The sequence below is a fragment of the Aspergillus steynii genome (assembly GCF_002849105.1).
Source record: "Aspergillus steynii IBT 23096 chromosome Unknown P170scaffold_11, whole genome shotgun sequence".
Taxonomy (NCBI): domain Eukaryota; kingdom Fungi; phylum Ascomycota; class Eurotiomycetes; order Eurotiales; family Aspergillaceae; genus Aspergillus; species Aspergillus steynii.
This window is the reverse complement of record NW_020194408.1, coordinates 838,620-858,093: the sequence shown is the minus strand read 5'-3', so window position 1 is coordinate 858,093 and position 19,474 is coordinate 838,620. Positions and strand designations below refer to the sequence as shown.

The window sequence follows — 19,474 nt, the reverse complement described above, 5'->3', positions numbered from 1 at the left end:
CGGCTCTATCAGGATGGACCTTCCCATCGACCAGGATGATCGACGTCCGGATGATTGGAAGTGAGCGGCGTTCTCCGCCTTATAGGTGGACGCTTATCGTCCGCGGCGGTTCAAGCCGCTGTCATTGCGGAGAATACCCCGGATGATAAGATAGTCCCTACGCAGGATGCTGTGAAGGATTCTGTATCATTATTGATATAGAATATGGGAAGGCGTAGGCGAATGTCGCCCACTTTTGTCGTCCTGATAGGCGGGATGGTGTATATATGGCGCGTTCTCCCGGGGATGGCCCTCGATGAACTCCGTCCGGATTGCACACGCTGCTCGTTCTTCTAGCATCACAATGGACCCCAAAGACGATCTCAAGTCCCCACCGCCCGTCCTCTCCGAGGAAGCAGGGGTTATCGTCGCCGAGAGTATCGCCGTCGACGTCGCCATTGAGCGATCCGTCGTCCGGAAACTAGACTTTCTGTGTGTTGTCCTGTTCGATGGGATAGAGTAAAGACTAACGTCGATAGGCTGCTACCGGTCCTCTCACTGATGTACTTCTTCAACTCCCTCGACCGGTCGAATCTCGGAAATGCCAAAACGGACGGCCTCGAGCAGGACCTGAACCTGGTCGGCAACCAGTACAGCATCATCCTGGCCGTCTTCAACGTCACCTTCTGCTTGTTCGATCTGCCGTCGAACCTGCTGCTGAAGAAGTATAGTGGCAAGGTGATGCTGCCCCTGATGATGGTCGGATGGTGAGTGGCCTCGAATACTTGTTACAACGTGAAGCCAACGCGAACAGGGGCTCTATTACCCTGCTGCAATGCGCGGTATACAACTTCGCCGGACTTCTCGTCTGTCGCCTGTTCATGGGTGTCTTTGAAGCAGGCTTCTTCGGTATTCCCTTATCCTACCCTATCCTACTCTGTCCACCACTAACCATCACAGCCGGCGTCATCTTCTACCTGACCCAATTCTACAAACGCAACGAAATGGCCTTCCGCCTCAGCATCTTCTACGGAATGGTCACCATCGCCGGCGCCTTCTCCGGCCTCATCTCCTTCGGCGTCTTCCAAATCAAACACCAGCTCCCCGGCTGGAAATACCTCTTCCTCATCGAAGGTGCCGCGACCCTCATCATCGCTCTCTTCTCTTTCTACTGGCTCCCTGCCGACAGCGCGCACTGGCACCTCTTCACCGAAGACGAAGCCCGCACCGCCCAAGCCCGCCTCCTGCAAGACGGCTCCGTCCGCACCGGCACCAACGAGCAACTCTCCATCCGGGCGGCCCTCGCCGCGCTCATCGACTGGCGCGTCCTCACCTGGGCCGTTAGCTGCTTCTGCTACGGGATCGCGCAGTCCTCCGTGTCGAACTTCATGCCGCAAATGGTGGCCCTGCTCGGCTACTCCACCATCAAAACCAACCTCTACACCGTAGCCCCGTACTGCGCAGGGACCGTCTTCCTCTGGACCATCTGCAAATCATCGGACCACTTCCGCGAACGCTCCACCCACCTCGCCGCCTCCCTCATGCTCACCTTCACCGGCTACATCATCCTAATCGCCGTCGACGCTCCCACCCACAAACCCCTCGCCTACTTCGCCTGCTTTTTACTGGCAAGCGGCGCCTTCGTCCCCTCCTCCGTCTTCCACAGCTGGCACACCAACAACGTGACGGACGAGTCGCAGCGCGCTGCGACAGTTGGGTTCCTCGTCGGCGCGGCGAACTGCGCGGGCATTCCGTCTAGCTTGGCGTTCAAGGCGGACACGGCGCCGCGGTATAAGCCGGCGTTGATTGTGAATTGTGCGTTTTTGTTGTTCGGGGTGTTGGTGATTCTGGCGATGGGGGCGTGGTTTCGTTGGGACAATCGGAGACGGGATCGCGAGCAGGGCGTACGCTTGACGGCGAAGGATGTTGCGACCAAGTCGTTGATTGGGGGGTGGAAGGATCCGAATTGGAGGTGGACTGCTTAGTTGACTGCATGTCTACGTGGAATGGGGTTTGTTGGTTGGTGGGAGGGTGGTTTACATTTGATTGTTGGGTGGAATAGCAGCAGAATGAAACCCTGAGGTGGTTGGGTAGCGTTTTAATGAATTATGAACCTTAGTGGCACCTTATTAGTCTTTCTCCATGCTAGGATATATTCAGTATACTACCTGCCACGCTGCTTCCGTCAATTAATACCTAGATCAGACCCTCCCATCTAGACTCGGCTTGATACCTTCTATTTCCGGTGATTTCCACCATCCAAAGACCATCAATTACAATAAATATTAGATCGAAGCTCCCTCACCCTAATTTCACTATCTTCTAGCAGCTCTGTTCACGCTAGTGTTAATCGATCAGACGAGCTGGATAAATTCGCGGTCTATCAAAGTTTATAGTGTTTCCATATACCTACATCCACGACATTCTTGCTTCCACATTCAGGATTTCTGGCCTACTCTTCCCCTAGTCACAGACTCCTGACACATCACCTACTTCTCAATTAATTAGGGCAAGTAATCTTAAATCCCAAAGCCAAGCCTTAGATCCCCCCATCAAAGCTTTAAATCCTTCCTGCTGATCCGCAATCTCTATCCCCAGCACGAACCAGAGCATAACGCGGACCTACCTTAAATCTCATCGGAGACAACAGCCGTGCCAATCCATCGTGACTTCTTGGCGATCTCAGCCCCAGCCTCGGGCTCATCTCCTCAGCTGAGCAGAGCTAATGCATGCCAAGTCTTGGCTCATCTCGTCGCAAGGATGTCTGTCGGGCATAGTCGGTCTGCATTGTACCACAAGGCAAGGGTCTAGTGCAGCGACGGGGTTCATTCTCATTCATGTATAAGGAAATTTGAGAATAGTTGCACCGCTAGAGACATGAAGGTCAGATCATAAGTCTCATATCCTGACCCTCCCGCAGCCAGACCACGGAATATCCCCCACGACACAAACAATGCATACGCCGTATAGACCAGCCTCCAATGCGCAGTTCGCGCAGGCGCAGTGCACCAATCTACCAAACCACCCAGGATCGTCAATTTAGCCCCCCTCCTCATGAGCACTAGTCGGGATGAACGCTCTTGGCTCTTTTCCGAGCTGAACAGAAGACATAAGAACCATCCTTCTGTCGATCTGCCTGCCCAGCTGGGCGTTCCTCTCATCTCACACCACTACCTCCTCTCCTCTCCCCCATAATATACACCCATACATACAACCCATACATCCAACCCCCAATCCCAAATCCCCAATGACCTCAAACTCAACAACCCGAGAAGGCTGGTCCACCCGCCGCCCCTCCCGGTGCTACGGCTCCGAAACGGGGCACTCAACATGGGGCTCGAACTGGTCCTGCTGTCCACCGAACACGACGGAACGGGTGGACGACGACAACAACACGCGGTGCTACCTAGACGATCCAGGCGACAAGCTCAGCTCTGACTTCCCGAATCAGTGCGCGAACTCGTCGCTGGTGCTGTGGTCCGACAGCGGCAATTACTTCTGCTGCGAGGAGACCCTGGTCGGGTTCATGAACAAGGACGAGTACAAGGGGTGTGGCGCGGAGGGGGAGGTCCGGGAAGCGGTGGGGGATGGGACGGTGGTGAAGATTGTGGATCAGCATGGGAAGCCGACGGGTTTGTTTTCTCCCTTTTTTTGATGGGATGGGGTGCGTTGGGTTTGGGGAGGGTGGTGCTAATTTAGGTGGTTGGATGTAGTATCCACGACGAGTACATTGGCTTCATCTTCATCAGCTACGGAAACATCAACATCAACATCAATCTCAACCTCGACATCTATGTCCTCAGCATCGACATCACCATTACCATCAACATCGTCATCCTCCGTCTCATCCACGAACAAAGGCGCCATCGCAGGCGGTGTCGTCGGCGGCGTCGGCGGCGCCCTGCTCATCATGGGCATAATCTGGTTCTTCCTACGGAGACGTCGTCTCACTCGAGCAGGGTTTAGCACATCAGCCGGAGTGGGACAGTTTCCTCGGGGACAGAGCAATCAGATGGTCGAGTTGGATGGGGGGTTGGGGCAGAAGGAGCTGCCGGATAGTAGTCGGCCGAGGTATGAGCTTCCGGGTCATGGGAGTTGACAGGATATGACTTGTGGTGTGATGAGTGTGCTTAATAGATGAGATACCCAATGATGTTATTGAATACTTTAGTTGGTTGAGCGTGTGGTGCTGTACTATATGTATTTGGGGGTCGTGTCTAGTGAGGTTATCAAGGCTGTGGTTTATGCTTTTAGAGTCGAGCTGGTTGAAGGTGTACGGTTGTGTTGAACTGCTGAAAAACCTCTAGATGGACATTGAAAACAAATCATCTAAGCTGAATGACAAAGACTAAAAGATGGCAAAAGCCCAGTCAAGATAGTCATGTACTTATGCTGATTCCTCTTACGGTGGATATATGCCTGTCCCTCTCAACACAGATTCTCTGAGCACACCGACTACTTGGCAATGAACCAAGTAATTTCCCGAAACTAAATATCTCGTGTTGAGCTTAGGTAGAATGTCTATACCAAAAGCCAAAGCTTCCGAACCATCCTGCAGACCTGACAGGCACGCCTCCAGGACCGCCATAGCATAAATCGGTTCCACGTTGGTTTGGTTACCAGTACCTACTGGCCGATCAGCCCCAGCCTTGTGTCTTGTGTTCATCCCAGCAACCTGGCTAGTGCTCTCGCCAAGCCTTGGCTGCTTGCAAGGCTGTGGGCACCTACATCTGATCACAACAGCAACCGACCCCTTTGCGATCAAAGGACACGAAACCCCGGGTCCAATTTGTTCTCGTACATCCGACAAGGCAGGCATGATAGTCGTCGGGTCGACCCGAGATATTCACATCCTCACCAGCCTTACAGTCACAGGGCTGGCTCCGAGTAATATCCGCCGCATGAAGACCCGCGCCATGAGATGCATGTAACGTCGACAGCAAACAACGCCTGATTGCGCCTTCGCGGGGCAGGCCCAATGAGGTGCTCGTAGCCCCCCTCCCCCTGCGTTCTCTGCCCAGGCCGTAATCAAAGCTCTTGGCTTGTTTCTCAGCCGTCTTAAAATCCTTTCGATCGATCGGGTCTGCTCCGGGGGTTCTCGTGTCTCTCGCATCCTCTCTTTCCTGGGATAGAATCTGGAGAAGATGTCTTCAGATTCATATTCCCAAGACGGCTACGCCGCCCGCCGTCCTGGTTCTGACGGGTGCTTGGATACCGAGATAGGGGAAACCGCCTGGGACGGGTGGTCGCTGTGCTGTCCGGGTGATACGTCCATCAATGAACTTTGGTGCCAGTACAGCGACGAGTCTGATCGTGAGACCGTAGATTTTCCCGAACAATGCGCTAATTCTTCCCTTGCATTGTGGGAAGATGGTGAGGTGAGCTGGTGCTGCGAGGAGGGAGAAAAAGGATTCCGATTCTATGATGGTCACAAGGGCTGTGCGACGGAGGCGGAGTTTGACGAAGGCGAGGAGGATGAATTGTTGACGGCTGTGCAGCAGGTTACGCAATCGGGTAAGTCTGCTTTTCCACTTTGCCTATTTGCCTTATGAAATCCGACGCAAACACTGAAGGATTAACCACGACCCTGCTTGGTGCTGGGATAGAACGAACCGTAACAGTCTTCAAATCTTCCTTCTCAACATCGACCGCATCAGCACCCACCACACCAACAGATTCCATATCAACGTCGAATACAGCAGCACCCACCACATCAACATCTTCGGAGCCGTCGTCGTCTTCCGCGTCAACGTCCACAAACAAAGGCACCATCGCCGGTGCCGTAGTCGGTGGAGCTGGCGGAGCATTTATTATCGTCGGAATAGTATGGTTTCTCCTTCGCCTGCGCAAGCGTCATCTCGCTCGAACATCAAAACCCGAGAATCCCGTCCCAAGCACGTCGCAGCCCGAGATACCTCCCGACCCAAGAGAGGCTATCCAGCCCGAAGGCGACAGCGACCCGCCAGCGGAATTAGATGGCAACCTGCGAGCAGAATTAGACGGTGGCTCAGTCCCGAAAAAGCCAGTCAATGATAGCGTTCAACCTCGATATGAGCTGCCTGCTCCAACAGGTCACGAATAATCGCCTATCAGCGTTTGTATGCGAGATACCCCCGATATCAGTCTGTTGTACATTTTGATTGCTGGCATCGGATGCATATAATTGTCGGTTATGTTTATAATATCGTCCAAAGTTCATGTGTGCTTGTCAGAAGACTGATTAGGTTCAATTGACGTTGTCAACATTCCGCGGTGCTGTCTTGCAAGGTGGTGGTCTTTTGTTAGATTCGAGCAGGTCAAAGGTGTAGGGCCGTGGAATGGGAATCACTGATGGAGCTCTAGATGGACACTTCCGAACCAGTCCTACAGGCCTGATAGGTCCACCTCTACTCCGTAGGACTGCCATGGCAGGTCAGGTCCACTAGGTTGGTTCCGGTACCAGTCTGTCCAGAACAAGGGACTGATCCAACAATATGGCTAGTGCTCCTGCCAAGCCACGGCTCGTTTGTCACAGAGACCACCCCTTTGCACTCAGGGACACAAAACTATGGGTGCTCTCATGCGTGCTCATGCGTGTAAAGATCTGGCAGTTGTCGGAACATGGCCCGAGAAAGTCATATCCCTGCCAGCCACTAGGGACTACCGACTACCGACCTGTCGGAGAGAACAAACAAAGCCTCGCATGGCGCCTTCGCGGGGTTTAGGCGGGTTCAAGCGATCGCGGGCCCAATGAGACTCATTTAGCCCCTTCCCTGCAGGGACTAGGGGCTTAGTCCGTAGTAAAGCCTGCTGCCGGCGTCCTCGCAATCGTGAGAGCCTTGCGACTGTTCAACTTTGCGAGAGCTGGTGGCTTCTCACGCCTTTCCCTTCTCGCCGTCACGCAATAAAATCCAGAAAAGAATGCCTTCGGACTCAATCGCCCGAGACGGCTGGGGAGTCCGTCGAGATAGCCAGTGTTATGGAGTCGAGTACGGGAGTAGGACCTGGAAAGACTGGTGGACGTGCTGTCCGTCGAATACGACGCAGTATATAGACGATGACAACAACGCATGATGCTATCTGGAGGATCCGAACAAGGGTTCGGACGACAACTCGTCTTCTAAATCAATCCCGGACCAGTGCGCGAATTCGTCCCTCACGCTGTGGAATGATACTATAAGTTACTTCTGCTGCGAGCCGCAGCTGTGGGGGTTCATGAATGAAGAGGGATACAAAGGCTGCGGGACGGAGGAAGAGGTTCGTGGAGGTAAAAGGAAGACGATGGAGATTCTGGATCAGCGTGATGGTGAGTCATCTTCCTTTCCACCTTATTGTCTCTGTTTGTCTCCGATAAACTGACGAAATACCGAAAGGGTTCACAACGACGACTTCGGCTCCCACGTTAGGATTATCACCCGCGGCCACCTCAGCATCTGCCACATCATCTTCAGATCAGTCGTCTTCCGCGTCCAGCAATAAAGGTGCGATTGCAGGCGGCGTGGTTGGCGGGGCTGGCGGAGCACTGGTTATCGTGGGCATAATATGGTTTTTCCTCCGCGTCCGCAAGCGTCGTCTCGATCGAGCATCAGAAGCCGAGAATATCATCAGCAAGTCACAGGACGGAACAGATGCTACCCACGACGGCAACCTTCCGCCTGAGTTAAATGGCAACCTGCGGGCAGAATTGGACGGCAACATGCTGGGAGCGCAACTGGATGGGAATCCGCGAGCGGAACTAGATAGCAACCCGCGAGTAGAGTTAGATGGCGGTTCGACCCTGAAGGAGCTGCCGGATAGTAGTCGACCTCAGTGAGCTGTCTAGCTCCAGTGACGAACACTCGCTCATGGACCTTTGTTATGCAAGATACCCAATATCAGTCCATTCGATTGCACCGATACCACATTGTGTATAAGTGCTGCGTCTCACTATGCTGTTTAAAAGTTAAGACCTGTTAGATCAACCAATTGGCATTATCGAAGAAATAAAATCAAGAGCAACCAGTGCTTTTCCATGCAGATAAAGTAAGGTCTATATCTATTATCAATCAACGAATCAAATGCCAAATCCAAAAGCCAAAAAGTCATTAAAGAATCATCAACAACCAATAAACACAGTCGCCATGCGAAGACAGACAGACAGAAAGAAATTCAAACCAAGATGGTGGCGGTGGTGGTATCAATCTAATACTGTGCATGAGAAGATGAAAACAAGAAAGATAGGAAGGAAAGTAAATTCGTGGAAAGTCGAAATGTCAAATTTCAAGATTCAATGTCGAGAAGAAGATGAAGAAAGAAGGGTAGGTAGAAGATGTTGTAAGGAGGGAAAGAAGAGGATAATCATAAGGAGTGGTGAGGATCAGGTCCAGGTATCATGTGGTAGAGTTGAGGGTCGGCTAGATCATTCCCTGAACTTCGACCCGGCGGTTCTGCCACCGCGATTTATAAAGCTCATCTTTGGCCGGTATCTCCGGTCGATCCCATTCGGAATCGCTCTCGTACGGCGACGGACACCCGAACTTGTCTTCCGTGCGAGCCGGCGATGTTGTCGCTGAGCGGCCGGCCTGCCGCATGCGAAGGAATTCCTGCGAGTCGGCACTGCGGATGGGATACATCGTTCCGACACCGACGGACTCGCGGGCCATGCATTGTAATTGCTTGATGTCGTCGCGAAGACTGGAAACCTCGCCCTCGAGGTTCCGTCGTGCGGTCTGTTCGCGACGCAGCAGCATGACTAGGGCGCTATATTGTTCAATAGAAATAGAGTGGGTGTCGCTGAGGGAGGTACAAGACGGGGGCTGCAGGGTTCGCGAACGGTGCACATTCCCGCTGGTGCTGACTGTGTGAGTGGTGCCAGGACGGATGGTGCCCGTGCTAACGGGACGGTCCGGTTCCTGGGTAGAATACGATGTGTCCGGAGGCGAGCGCGCAGTGGACTTCTTGCGGTTGTGTCGTCGGTTGGTGGCTGTCGCCGGCTCGGATTTCTTGGGAGGAACAGGGGTCTGTACGGGCGAGGAGGATGCGTTGCTCTGTCCCGTTTGCATGCGCGCGATGGCAAACTCCAGATCGATCAGTTTGACCTCCAAGGTTGCTAGTCGCTGTTCCGTAGAAAGATTGTCGCCATCGTGCATGGCATTGACCAGGGTACCCGCGTTCGGTGCGATGCTTTCGGTTTCAACCTGGACGTTGGTTTGAACCTGGTCCACCGAGTACACAGACGGTTCGGTGTATGGCTTCAGACTGGTGACCGTGGCCCTCGTCGGAGGTCGAATTGACAGCTCGCTGTCCGACACGGCAGTATACGCCGTCGACCCGACGTACGACTCGACACTCCGTCTGCGCCACTGAATCGGCGACATGCGATGGTCCCTGGCCATCCCGCGCAGCTGTCCGGCACTTCTCGACCGTCGTTTCCGTCGTCGATCCTCCATTGGATCATGATTCGGACGCAGGGAGTTCTTGCGACTGCGATTGCCGTCCGGTCGACCGGAGATCACGTCCTCCAGCGCGTCGCGGGACTCATCGTCCGAAAAGATCAAACTGGGCAGGGTGGCTCGGCGTTGTCGCGGCGGACGGATCTCCAGTTTCGCCAGGGCGTCGTTCAGCGTCATGGGACCTCCATTTCCGATCTCCTTCTGAGCCAGGCCGCCGCTGCGTTTCGAACTCAAGGAATTAGGGAGGGAGAAGGACGGGTCGCCCACTGCCCCATTGACCTGACTCGGATGCGACGAATTGGCACTGCTGAAGTGGAAATCCGAGTCGAACCCGTCGTGTTGACTGCCTCGCTTGCGAGTGAAAATCTTCTTCATCACTGTCCGTAACGTGCTCCCCGTGCGCCGATGCGAGCCGGGCCCGCCGCGTCCCATCAGGCCGGAAAACGAATCCGGAGCGCCGATTCCCAACGTAGCGGCGGCGCGCTGATTGTTCCCACGGAAATTGGGGATGACTATAGAAGATTCGGACCCGCGCAGATGGCGACGCGAGCTGGCGGTGACCAGCTGCTTGGAGCTCATGGGTGGCAACGCGGTATCCATCTCGGCATGGCGGGGACTGGAGCCGGGACTGACGGACATGACGACGATCGATCAAGAGAACGGGCACATACGGTATAGATCAGATCGTAAATTAACGGAATAAAAGAGCGACTTGAATGAGAGACCGAGAGGAAAAGAGAGAAAGGAATCGATCGGGAGGGGTAAGGTGGGTCGAGATATACGAGGACGACGAAACTGACGGTATAGTCGGGATATACAGTCGACCAATCTATCTCAATCGAAGGATCGGAACAGCAGCTTCGACCAGTCAGCGAAATTCCTGCGAAACCAAGACCCCAACACTAGGCAATGAATCGCAAGAGGCTGACCTTGGCTTGGAAGCTGAGCGAGGAGGCTCGCGAGTAAGCAAAAGAGAGGCAGGCTGATTAGTAGCCGAGAATCAGGCGACAAAGCTGCAGCATGGCATACAGACTATATTAACGAGAGACAATAGACGAAAAAGAAGGACGAAAAATGAAAAATAGAAAATCACGACCGAAAGAGTTAACGAAAACAAAGTGAAACTCAAGCCGGAGGAGAGAACCAAGGAACGGAGAGACGGCGGTTGAGGGAGCGAGAAAGAGCGGATCTCCACCGGGCAGAAGCAGCAGCAGGCGAGTGGACTTCAAACATGGAGTCGAGACATGGCGACCAACCGTCGTCGGGGAATACTGCAGCTAGCGAGCGTCGAGTCAGTAGAGCGAGTCTAGCGAGTGGAAGAGGACGAGGAGAGACGAGGAAGAGAAAAGCCGCGAAGGTCGGGCGGTGTGGGTCGGCCTGGCCGGGAGTCCATGCGTTCGTGTTTCAGGGGTTTCTTTCTCTCCGTACAACTCTCTCTCTCTCTCTCTCTCAGTCGGTGTGGCCGATGCGATGACTGCACCTGCACCTGCACTTCGACAGGCATTCTATCCGATTGCATCCAATTCTTCCATCATCCATGATCAGATTGTTCCATCTTGGCATCAGACATCAGACACGCGATGACGCTGACCCTCGACACTAGCATCTCCCAACGCTTCCAGAATGATTCCAAATCTTCCTTCCGATCGACGCAATGACTATCAATCCAGGCTACTAATTGATTCTGCCTCGTCCCCAACTGTGCACACTGTGCACCGGAGCAAGCCCTTCCTTCGGTTGGACTCCAGGAGATGAACAACTCACTCAGGATTTCAACCCCCGTCATACGATCCCCCTCTCCTCCAGTCACGCTCCTTCGCGATCGCCTGTCATCGACCAGGTAAATTGACTACGACATGGTTCTTCCCTGTCCAGGCGTTCCACCCCAAATCTTGCTTCTCCGACCGCGCAGAAGCCCGCCTGATTCGACCGACCCGACGCTTGCAGATTCTGAGACGCGCCAAGTGGCCCCCATCTTTTGGCTCTAGCTCCACATGGCAGCTGCATTGGGAGCCTTTTTGCTTTTTCCGTCGCGCATTGGCTTTGCCTTGGGTTTTGGGTTTGGGGTTTGGGTAGGGGTGCGTCTGCGGCTTCATCTGACGGGATCCTTCGTAGTAGTGGTACCGTCCTACGTGCTACGTAGTGAGGTGGTTTGCGGTTAGTCCGCCGTAGTTAGAGTTACTGCTTACTCTTGCGTGTTGTTTACGCCCCGTCCTCCTAGTTGGGTGTGGACTTGAAGGATGGATCTTGAGGCTCACCGCTCGAGGTGTTGGAATCGCCTCGTTGTTATTGTTGCCTGCTGGCTGGTCTGCCTCGATATCAGGATCAAGCAACATACCCCGGAGTACGTACTCTGTAGTGTTGTACAACATCCTCGTAAGCATAATGAGCATATGTAAGCATAATGAGCATATTCTGGATCTGTCAGGAGTCATCCGGCTCCACCAACCTCACTAGTTGCTCCTGAAACCGCCAATCGTTTTTCTATTAATATGTCTTCTGCCCCGACTCGGTCGAAGAGTTGGAGAAGCATCGTCATGACTTGCAGGTTTAAAAGGTCGATCACCGTCTACACGGTCTAGTCTCCGTCTACAGGATTCGCGAATGAGTTGTCAAAGTCAATGCAACCATATGCCTGACAATTTCACTGCTTTCGATCCTTCGACATTGCATCCCACTGTAGGAGAGAAAGGAAGGTGAAAACGCTCAGACAGCCTGACTGGACGATCGATATCCTATTTGGAGCATCCCCGAGCAAGGGACCCCATCCATCGCAATTGTCAGGCCGTGCGAGCAACTCCAGTAAGAAAAGGCAACTCCTCCCCTGGCGTGTATCAGGTTTGGATTTCCGAAGTGCTGCTCAGTGTTCTCGTCCATGGTTCCCCTACCCTCCAAAGTATATATGTAGTATGGACACGCGCCGATCTTCCTCGTTCCGGCGATGGGACCATGGCTCTGACCCCGTAGTCTATCCAATAGACTCGCTAGTGTGTGTGTCAGATAGCAGATAGTTCTCTCCCTACCAGGATGATCTAAAGTCTATGGTTATATGCCGAATTATCTCCTCTTCGGCAGAGGGATCGGGTGTCATCAGACTCAAAATTCAGTCGTCGGAATCTTCGAGTTGAATCCGTGGGATAGAAGCGTGCTATTATCTATAGCAACTCGCCAGCGTCCGGGTAGCGCAGATCGGCGTGTTCCTCTAAAAAGGCCATCCAGCGTTTGAGAAAGCCGCTACCTCTGTGGGGAAACATGTTCAGCATTCACGTCATGCCACCTCGTATCTTCTACCGAGGGAGTGGATCCATGCGCAAAGGCGCGGGGTGTCTCCCCTGCCCTCAGCCTTGAAATCCAGGCGGGAAAAAGGAAAGAATACTCACTTGCTGATGGTCTCCGAATCACCACAGATGCAGAGATGTCGTTTCGGGCGGGTCATGGCCACTGGATAGAAAAGTCCATGTGAGTTTGGAACAATGGGATCAGACCCCTGCCCTGCATGCAAGAAACATACCGTTCAGCCGTCGTCGCTCGCCTAAAAATCCGACCTCGTGCTCCTCGTTGCTCCGAACGAGGCTGACCACCACGGCCTCCTTCTCTCGTCCTTGGAACCCATCCACACTTCCCAATTCTAACCCGGGGTATTTCTCCCGCAGCATCTGCGACAAGATCGCCAATTGGCCATTATACGGCGTGATCACCGCAATGTCCTCAGGTCTCACTCCTGATTGCACGAGATTGTCCACGTGCTTGCCCACCACCAGGGCTTCCATCTCGTTGCTCTTGCTCTCTCCGAGCAGGGCCTCCTTCTGACCAACTTCCTTGTCTTCCGCTTTCTCAGGAAAATCCCCGCCTTGCGTGTCCCAGAAGACCACGGGTTCCTTGGTATCGTCAGTTTCCTGCACCTCGTACGGCAGATCTTTTAATAGACGCGCTTTCACCGCGTCCCCAGCCATCAACTTTGATTCGTAGAGCTCGTCGGACGGGAAGCGCATGATCGACTCGTGCATCCGATACTGTGTCGTGAGCATGCGTTTGATGTCGGGTCCATGCATCGACAGTAATCGGTCGAATAGGGTAGTCTCGAGTGAAACCCTGCCAATGCCAGCCTTGTCCGTGTCGGCTGCATCCTCATCAGCGGTCCCTTGCGCCTTCGTCTTCTGGGTCGTAGATTTCACCGTAGGGGGTAACTGCAGATGATCACCGGCGAGAACCACCTTGGACGCGGACAGCAGTGAAATCCAGCATTGCGCTTCCAGCGCCTGACTCGCCTCGTCGATGATCACCACATCGAATTTTTGGTTCTTGAGCTGATGTCCACCCGCCCCGTGCAGCGTGGCCAGCACGACATTGCTCTCTCGTACGAGATTGTCCACACACTTTGACTCCCGGTCGCGGAACTCCCGCCGCAGCTCCTTGATGTCGTTGTAGATCGCCCGCTTTTCTCGGCCGTACCGCGTTTTCCGGATACTCGCCTGTTTCTGGTCGATCTCCTTGCGGACGTCGCGCACGATGGAAGCTGCCTCCGACGTGTGGGTCAGTACCTCCAACGAATGATCCAGAACCGACGGAAGCAAACGAGCTGGATGGCCGATGCGCACAACCGGAACCTTCTTCGGCGCCAGCCGTTCCACAATATTATCGACCGAGATATTGGACGGCCCGCACACCAACACGCGAAGCTTTCGCTGGACCATCTGGAGAATCAGCTCGATCAGCGTATGCGTCTTCCCGGTTCCTGGCGGGCCATGGATCAGCGCGATGTCTCGGGAAGCCAGAGCGAACCGGATCGCTTCTTTTTGCGAGTCGTTCAACGTTGGGTCGAGGAATTCCACGGGCCCAATCGCCTCGTAGTCGGGCTGCAGCGGCGTCGTATGGCCAAACGCGACGCGCATGAAATGCGTATGGTCGGATTCTGTCATTTTGACCATCTTCTCCATCGTCTGTTTCATCCTACACGACATTAGCCTCCTACCCCCAGGGAAGAGCGCAGCAACCTACCGTCGATACGTCACATCGTTTGCAAGCTTGATGCTGCAACCCGTTAGCCATCAGCCAACCAAACACTCACCCACCCCAAGAAAGAGAAGGCAACGAAAACATACAACCAAAGCTTCTTCCCCCACAACTCCTCAATCGCCTCATCATCCTCCTTCGACCGCCCCCCACCCCCAACCTGCCCAAACGCAACCCAAACACTCCTCTCTCCGACCCTGGTCACCACACCCTCCGGCCCCCCGGACCCTTTCTCCTTCTCCTTCCCACCAGCTTTCTCCTTCCCTGCCCCTCCCTTCTTCCCTCCCGACCCCCCAGCCCCAATCTCATTAACCCTGACAACATCCCCAACACGAATCCCATGCGCACCCAGCTTCACCTCCCCATCCCCCTTCTTATCCCCATCCTCAGCGCCACCTTTCTGCGCAATCGCCGCATCAGCATCAAACTCGCCGACCACGCGACCGCCCATTCCCGTGCGACATTGCGAGAGAAGAAGGCCGGTCAGCGCGTAGCCGGTCGCTTGCAGAGTACGGCGCGTAGACGGGGACACGGAGGCGGCGGTGGTGGCGAGCGAGGAGGAGGAGATTTCGATGTTGTGTTCGTCGAGGAGGAGGGATTGTTGGGTGAGGGCGAAGTTGGAGATGGGGATTGGTTTGGGCAGTGGCATTTTGGGTGTTCTGGGTGGTATTCCAGACTTTCAGTGGGGGGTTGTTGAGTGACAGTGTGTGGGTGGGTAGTTGGAATGGTCAATTCCTAGACAGAAGTTGGGATGAGCTGCAGGTAAATAGGTCGTGGTTGATGTTGAAAAGGCGGGGAGAAAGAAAGAGCTGCAGAGCGTAGGCGGGCGGGTTTAAGTGGGGTTATCTCCGGTATGACGTTGGCTGAGTCAGGGTATACAAACATTGGATTTTCTGCATCATAAACAACTATATAGATCGGCCTATATTATAGATACTAGTATGACATATAGTTAAGTTGCCTCAGTTATGTTGGATTGAATCAGATGTTTGTCTTTGTTCCGTAGCTGTCTACGTAGCCTGCGTGCTTCCAGTACTCTTCCAGGGACATTCCGGTGAATACCAGGTACCATCAGAAGGACCGAGCGCTGTCCCAGTCACCGACAGCCAAGGTGTCTCCCTTGGTTCGCGAGGAAATGGGGCCTATGATTATGTTTCGTTCATCAACCATGCTACTACAGACTACGAGATTCCCATCTCCTCACCCGTGATATATATTCTGCATTTAAACCCTGAACTGAAATCATATTGCGATATCACTACTGAATGATGCCTGATCAAATGCTCATAACTAGGTATGTCTAAGAGAAGTGGAGATACATGGGTGAGATCTGATACCCAGCCACAGATGGAACCCACTGATGAACAGACTGAACGACGGTCTTTGTCAAGTACAAGCACACCGTTTGGTAGAGTTGGTGCCAATAGTTCACATCGAGCTTCATCCAATATGGGAATCAGGCTATGGCCCTGAACGTACAATACTGACTAGTAAATAGATGTGAAGTCAACTAGAAAGACAAAAATCATCGCCACAACTCCAGGCTAAGATATGAAATGGAAAGAAATGCATCCCCAGACATCAGCTCATCCGCCATCCGCCATCCGCCATCTGCCATCTGCCATAAATCATCATCCATCATCCATCATCCATCATCCACGTCTAGTCAAATGTCTCTTTCCAATAAACGGCAGACTCCTTGCCTTCTCCCTCCTCGTGGCCACACCCCCCAGAACTGCAGTCTCCGCTTGTATTTCAAATATGCCGTCGTCAGCCAGAAACACCCGGAAATCGCGCAGGCTTTGCAAATCTTCGAAAGACTTGAGCAGCTTGCGCAGGTACTTGTTGCGGTTCGGACTGACGTTGTTCACATAGTTCTTGGTCCCAAGGTCAATGATGGTGATCGAGAGCAGGGGAACCGCAAAATGTTCGCGAATAAAGCGACGCAAGACGGCCCAGGAGACGAGCGCGGAATCTTCTGGCCGGTGGGCGCATTTGCTGGGGTGGCGATAGAGCGCCGGGAATTTGAACGTCAGATGGCGGATAAGCTTGAAGGTGGAGTCTGAGATGCTGTGCAAGAAACGCATCATGAATTCCGGGTCTTCTTCCACGAACGCGAAGATGTTCCTGGAATAGAAAATCCGACTTGCATCGTGATAGAACTCTCTGTTGACCAGGAAGTAGGGCAGTGGCGAGGTGAAACAACTGCACGTGGATGAATATGAAGTCTGACGTGAATGGCAGAAGCACATCGTCTGCAGGGGTGAGCAGGTCCCGCAGCAGGTAAGTGGAAACACGTTGACTCGCGGGCGCCTGCGCTCCTGGAAGGTGACGATCCCGCGGGACCACTCCGCTGTTGGAATGTACGGATCGGAGCGATCGATTAGAACATATTCGAGGATCATATACTGCACTTCTTTGGGCAGGCGATGGAATGGGAATGAAGGCCTATGTCCCAAGTTGTCGGTCAATCTCCAGACAGCCCTCTTGAGAATGGGCCGGATATCGTCGTCTTGAATATTGTTGAAATGAATAGCACAGCGAGAGAGCTTGGGAAAAGGGTATGCGTCGCGCATGAGTCGACAAGCCACCTCGTCCTCCCTGACACGACACCGCAGACTGAAATCCCGCAGTCCGGTCATTTTCTGAGCGGCAATCTTACAAAAGTCCTTCCAGACGGCAAATGCTGTGCGATGAGCCCCCGTCCCGTCAAGCTTCAGGTTCCGGTTTTCCCTAGGTCCAAGGTCAAGGTGCAGGGATTTCAGATTGTGGATTCCCCAGGCCGTTGCCACGCGGAAGGTTTTGAAGTCCGCTTTTGTGTGCAGGAACGCACTGAATCTGTTTAACCTAAAGAACAGGGGACCCAATTCGTCGCGCATACTGCGAGAGGATGCTAGGAGCCCCAAAGGCAAGCGTGGGTGGTCGCAGGGTCTGTCAACCGTCGTAGTCCAATGACCGCGAGTCTCCCGCATCGGACTACTGCTGCAACTTTGCGTGATGGCTCGTTTTATGCGGTCCTTCTCAAAACTGATGTTGACCAGGCAAGGCCTCAGGAGCCCAGCATACTGAAGGATTATGATCCGGACATGCTCGGGGAGGTGCAGGAATGTAATGGTAGGTCGTGGAGGGGTAGTTTCCTTTTTAACCTCAACCTCAGGGACCGTATCTTCGAAACTAGGCTCCCATTCCCTGTCCCAGTCCTTGGGATCGCCGAGACTCTCTAGCAACTCGTCCAATCCTCGAAAGAATGGAGAGAAGGGTACCTCGTCGTCCACGAAATCATCCATCGACGGCCGGTGTTTGAGTCTGTGGGGAGAGACATCATCGTGTTAGTTTGAGATAGACAATGTGTCAAGCGAGAGAGGGGTTTGGTGTATGGGAAAGTGAATGGCTATCGCGGGGCCTTACGCGTGGTGAAAACAATGGTAAGATAATTCCGCCTCTCAGCGATCCTAAAATACTATGGCTTCGTCCATAAAGAGTGCAAAGAGACGTGACAATTAGGTGGTAGGATCCGTGTTAGGATCAGTGCAGATTATACAAAGAATCGAGAACTCGACAAGGAAATGGGAGGGGAAGAGGTTCACTGCGGTCGAAAGGTACGAGGTGAAGGAAGTGGACAGAAGAGCGAGTCTGGCTAGCGGTAAGAATCGAGTCGAGCGTTGAATCTCGTGAAGCTCATGTGCCTGGGGCACTCAACCGCTGGGCTCCTCCGCCTCGATCTTAATCTTTGCCTCTTCCCGCTTCACCTTCGGAACTCCACTTGGGTCGTCCTGCTCCTTTTTCCTCTTTGACACTAGTCCTTTGACCTCACTCTTGCATAGTTTCGTCCCTGCGAGGTCGCAGTCACCACATTTCCTCCCTACAGGTAAGCAGACCGTTTGGCCCAGTCCGACTAGCAGCTTGTTGATCTCATGCCATTTCTCCTTTGGCAGCCAGGATTCCAACGACATGCGCGTTTCCTCCGGATTCTTCGTCTTATGCCAGCCCCAGAGATTCGTGATTCGATGCACGTGGACGTCCACGCCGATGCCTTCATGCTTGCCCCATGCCGCACTCATGCAGAGAAACGCCATTTTCGGGCCGACTCCGGGAAGCTTCATCAGCTCCGGTGCGGTCGATGGGATGTCGCCGTCGTACTGATCCCGGAGGATAAGCGCCGCTGCTTTGATATACTTTGTTTTGTTGTTATGGAAGCCCACGGTGCCGATAAGTTGATTGAGACGTTCAGGGGCCACAGCCAGGATATTCTCTAGATTCAGAGTACTATCCTTAGTGGTTTGTTCTGGTGGCGGAGACTCCTGCTTGATGACGGGCTCCTGCTTGGCTGCCTCAGGGGCTTCTCCAAGTTCGGTGTGCAACCGCTGCATCGCCACCGCCGTGACAGTATCCTTGGTCTGCGACGACAGCATCAGCGCGATCAAGGTTTGAAAGCGTCTTTCCCGTGGAGCGGACGCGCGCCAATATAGCTCAGCACATCCCATCGTGTCAACAGGGGCGGTTGGATTCTCCTCGCGCATCTTCTTGACGGTGTCATAAATGGTCTCCCAGTTCGACGGCGGTTCGACTTTGTACGAACCATCTTCATCCTTGATCTTTCGAGCTGGCACCTTCCGGGGAGCCTTCTGAGCTTTAGGAGATACAGGCTCGTTATTCACAGACTTTTCGATCAACCTTTCAGGCGCTTGCCGCGTGGCAGCAGACCGCGAACCGGTGCGTGTCGCCACACTGGCCAGCTTGCTTTTTCGTCGTTTGGCAGGGGGTTCCAGAATATCCTCCATATCAACGGTCGCCACCGACGAGAGGGATGAGACGTCATCATCGCTGCTGGGCGCCTCGGGTTCAGCAGTTGTTCCTCCGTTATACGCAAATTCGCGCAGGACATTTGCCCCGGAGGCACTGCGCGTTTGGCGCCGTCCAGGGGGCGACAGGGCCTGGAGGACTTTTGCCGTGTCCTTGGAAGCTCGCGAAGTGCGCATGGCGGTTGAATTTTGCAGTATCAGAAATAATTAAACTTCGCTCTTCCTACAATTTGACAGTCGATGATGGGTAATCCGAATAACATTCACATG

The 19,474-nt window shown here is 53.6% G+C and overlaps 6 protein-coding genes across 6 annotated transcripts; 3 read left to right on the top strand and 3 right to left on the bottom strand.

The window, feature by feature from the left end:
• Window positions 1-9: 9 nt before the first annotated feature.
• P170DRAFT_419222 (allantoate permease) lies at window positions 10-1,964 on the top strand (the record flags this gene model as incomplete). The annotated part of the gene is made up of 4 exons (XM_024847271.1): window positions 10-471; window positions 519-746; window positions 794-888; window positions 940-1,964. The coding sequence occupies exons 1-4, from the start codon at window positions 296-298 to the stop codon at window positions 1,962-1,964; spliced, it is 1,524 nt and encodes a 507-aa protein (XP_024698629.1). The 5' UTR covers window positions 10-295.
• Window positions 1,965-3,226: 1,262 nt separating this feature from the next.
• Window positions 3,227-4,331, top strand: P170DRAFT_431276 (uncharacterized protein; the record flags this gene model as incomplete). Its single annotated transcript, XM_024848017.1, has 4 exons — window positions 3,227-3,611; window positions 3,729-4,050; window positions 4,201-4,252; window positions 4,287-4,331. The coding sequence occupies 4 exons, from the start codon at window positions 3,227-3,229 to the stop codon at window positions 4,329-4,331; spliced, it is 804 nt and encodes a 267-aa protein (XP_024698628.1).
• A 792-nt stretch (window positions 4,332-5,123) lies between these two features.
• Window positions 5,124-6,061, top strand: P170DRAFT_481274 (uncharacterized protein; the record flags this gene model as incomplete). The annotated part of the gene is made up of 2 exons (XM_024853851.1): window positions 5,124-5,493; window positions 5,586-6,061. The coding sequence occupies 2 exons, from the start codon at window positions 5,124-5,126 to the stop codon at window positions 6,059-6,061; spliced, it is 846 nt and encodes a 281-aa protein (XP_024698627.1).
• A 2,290-nt stretch (window positions 6,062-8,351) lies between these two features.
• On the bottom strand, window positions 8,352-9,989 carry P170DRAFT_370333 (uncharacterized protein; the record flags this gene model as incomplete). Its single annotated transcript, XM_024844949.1, has 1 exon — window positions 8,352-9,989. One exon carries the CDS (start codon window positions 9,987-9,989, stop codon window positions 8,352-8,354), a length of 1,638 nt encoding a protein of 545 aa, XP_024698626.1.
• Window positions 9,990-12,544: 2,555 nt separating this feature from the next.
• Window positions 12,545-15,051, bottom strand: P170DRAFT_369794 (putative DNA helicase; the record flags this gene model as incomplete). The annotated part of the gene is made up of 5 exons (XM_024844928.1): window positions 12,545-12,629; window positions 12,770-12,830; window positions 12,901-14,339; window positions 14,388-14,420; window positions 14,492-15,051. The coding sequence occupies 5 exons, from the start codon at window positions 15,049-15,051 to the stop codon at window positions 12,545-12,547; spliced, it is 2,178 nt and encodes a 725-aa protein (XP_024698625.1).
• Window positions 15,052-16,054: 1,003 nt separating this feature from the next.
• On the bottom strand, window positions 16,055-19,381 carry P170DRAFT_419214 (endonuclease III domain-containing protein; the record flags this gene model as incomplete). Its single annotated transcript, XM_024847270.1, has 2 exons — window positions 16,055-17,539; window positions 18,200-19,381. The coding sequence occupies 2 exons, from the start codon at window positions 19,379-19,381 to the stop codon at window positions 16,055-16,057; spliced, it is 2,667 nt and encodes an 888-aa protein (XP_024698624.1).
• Between the last annotated feature and the right edge of the window lie 93 nt (window positions 19,382-19,474).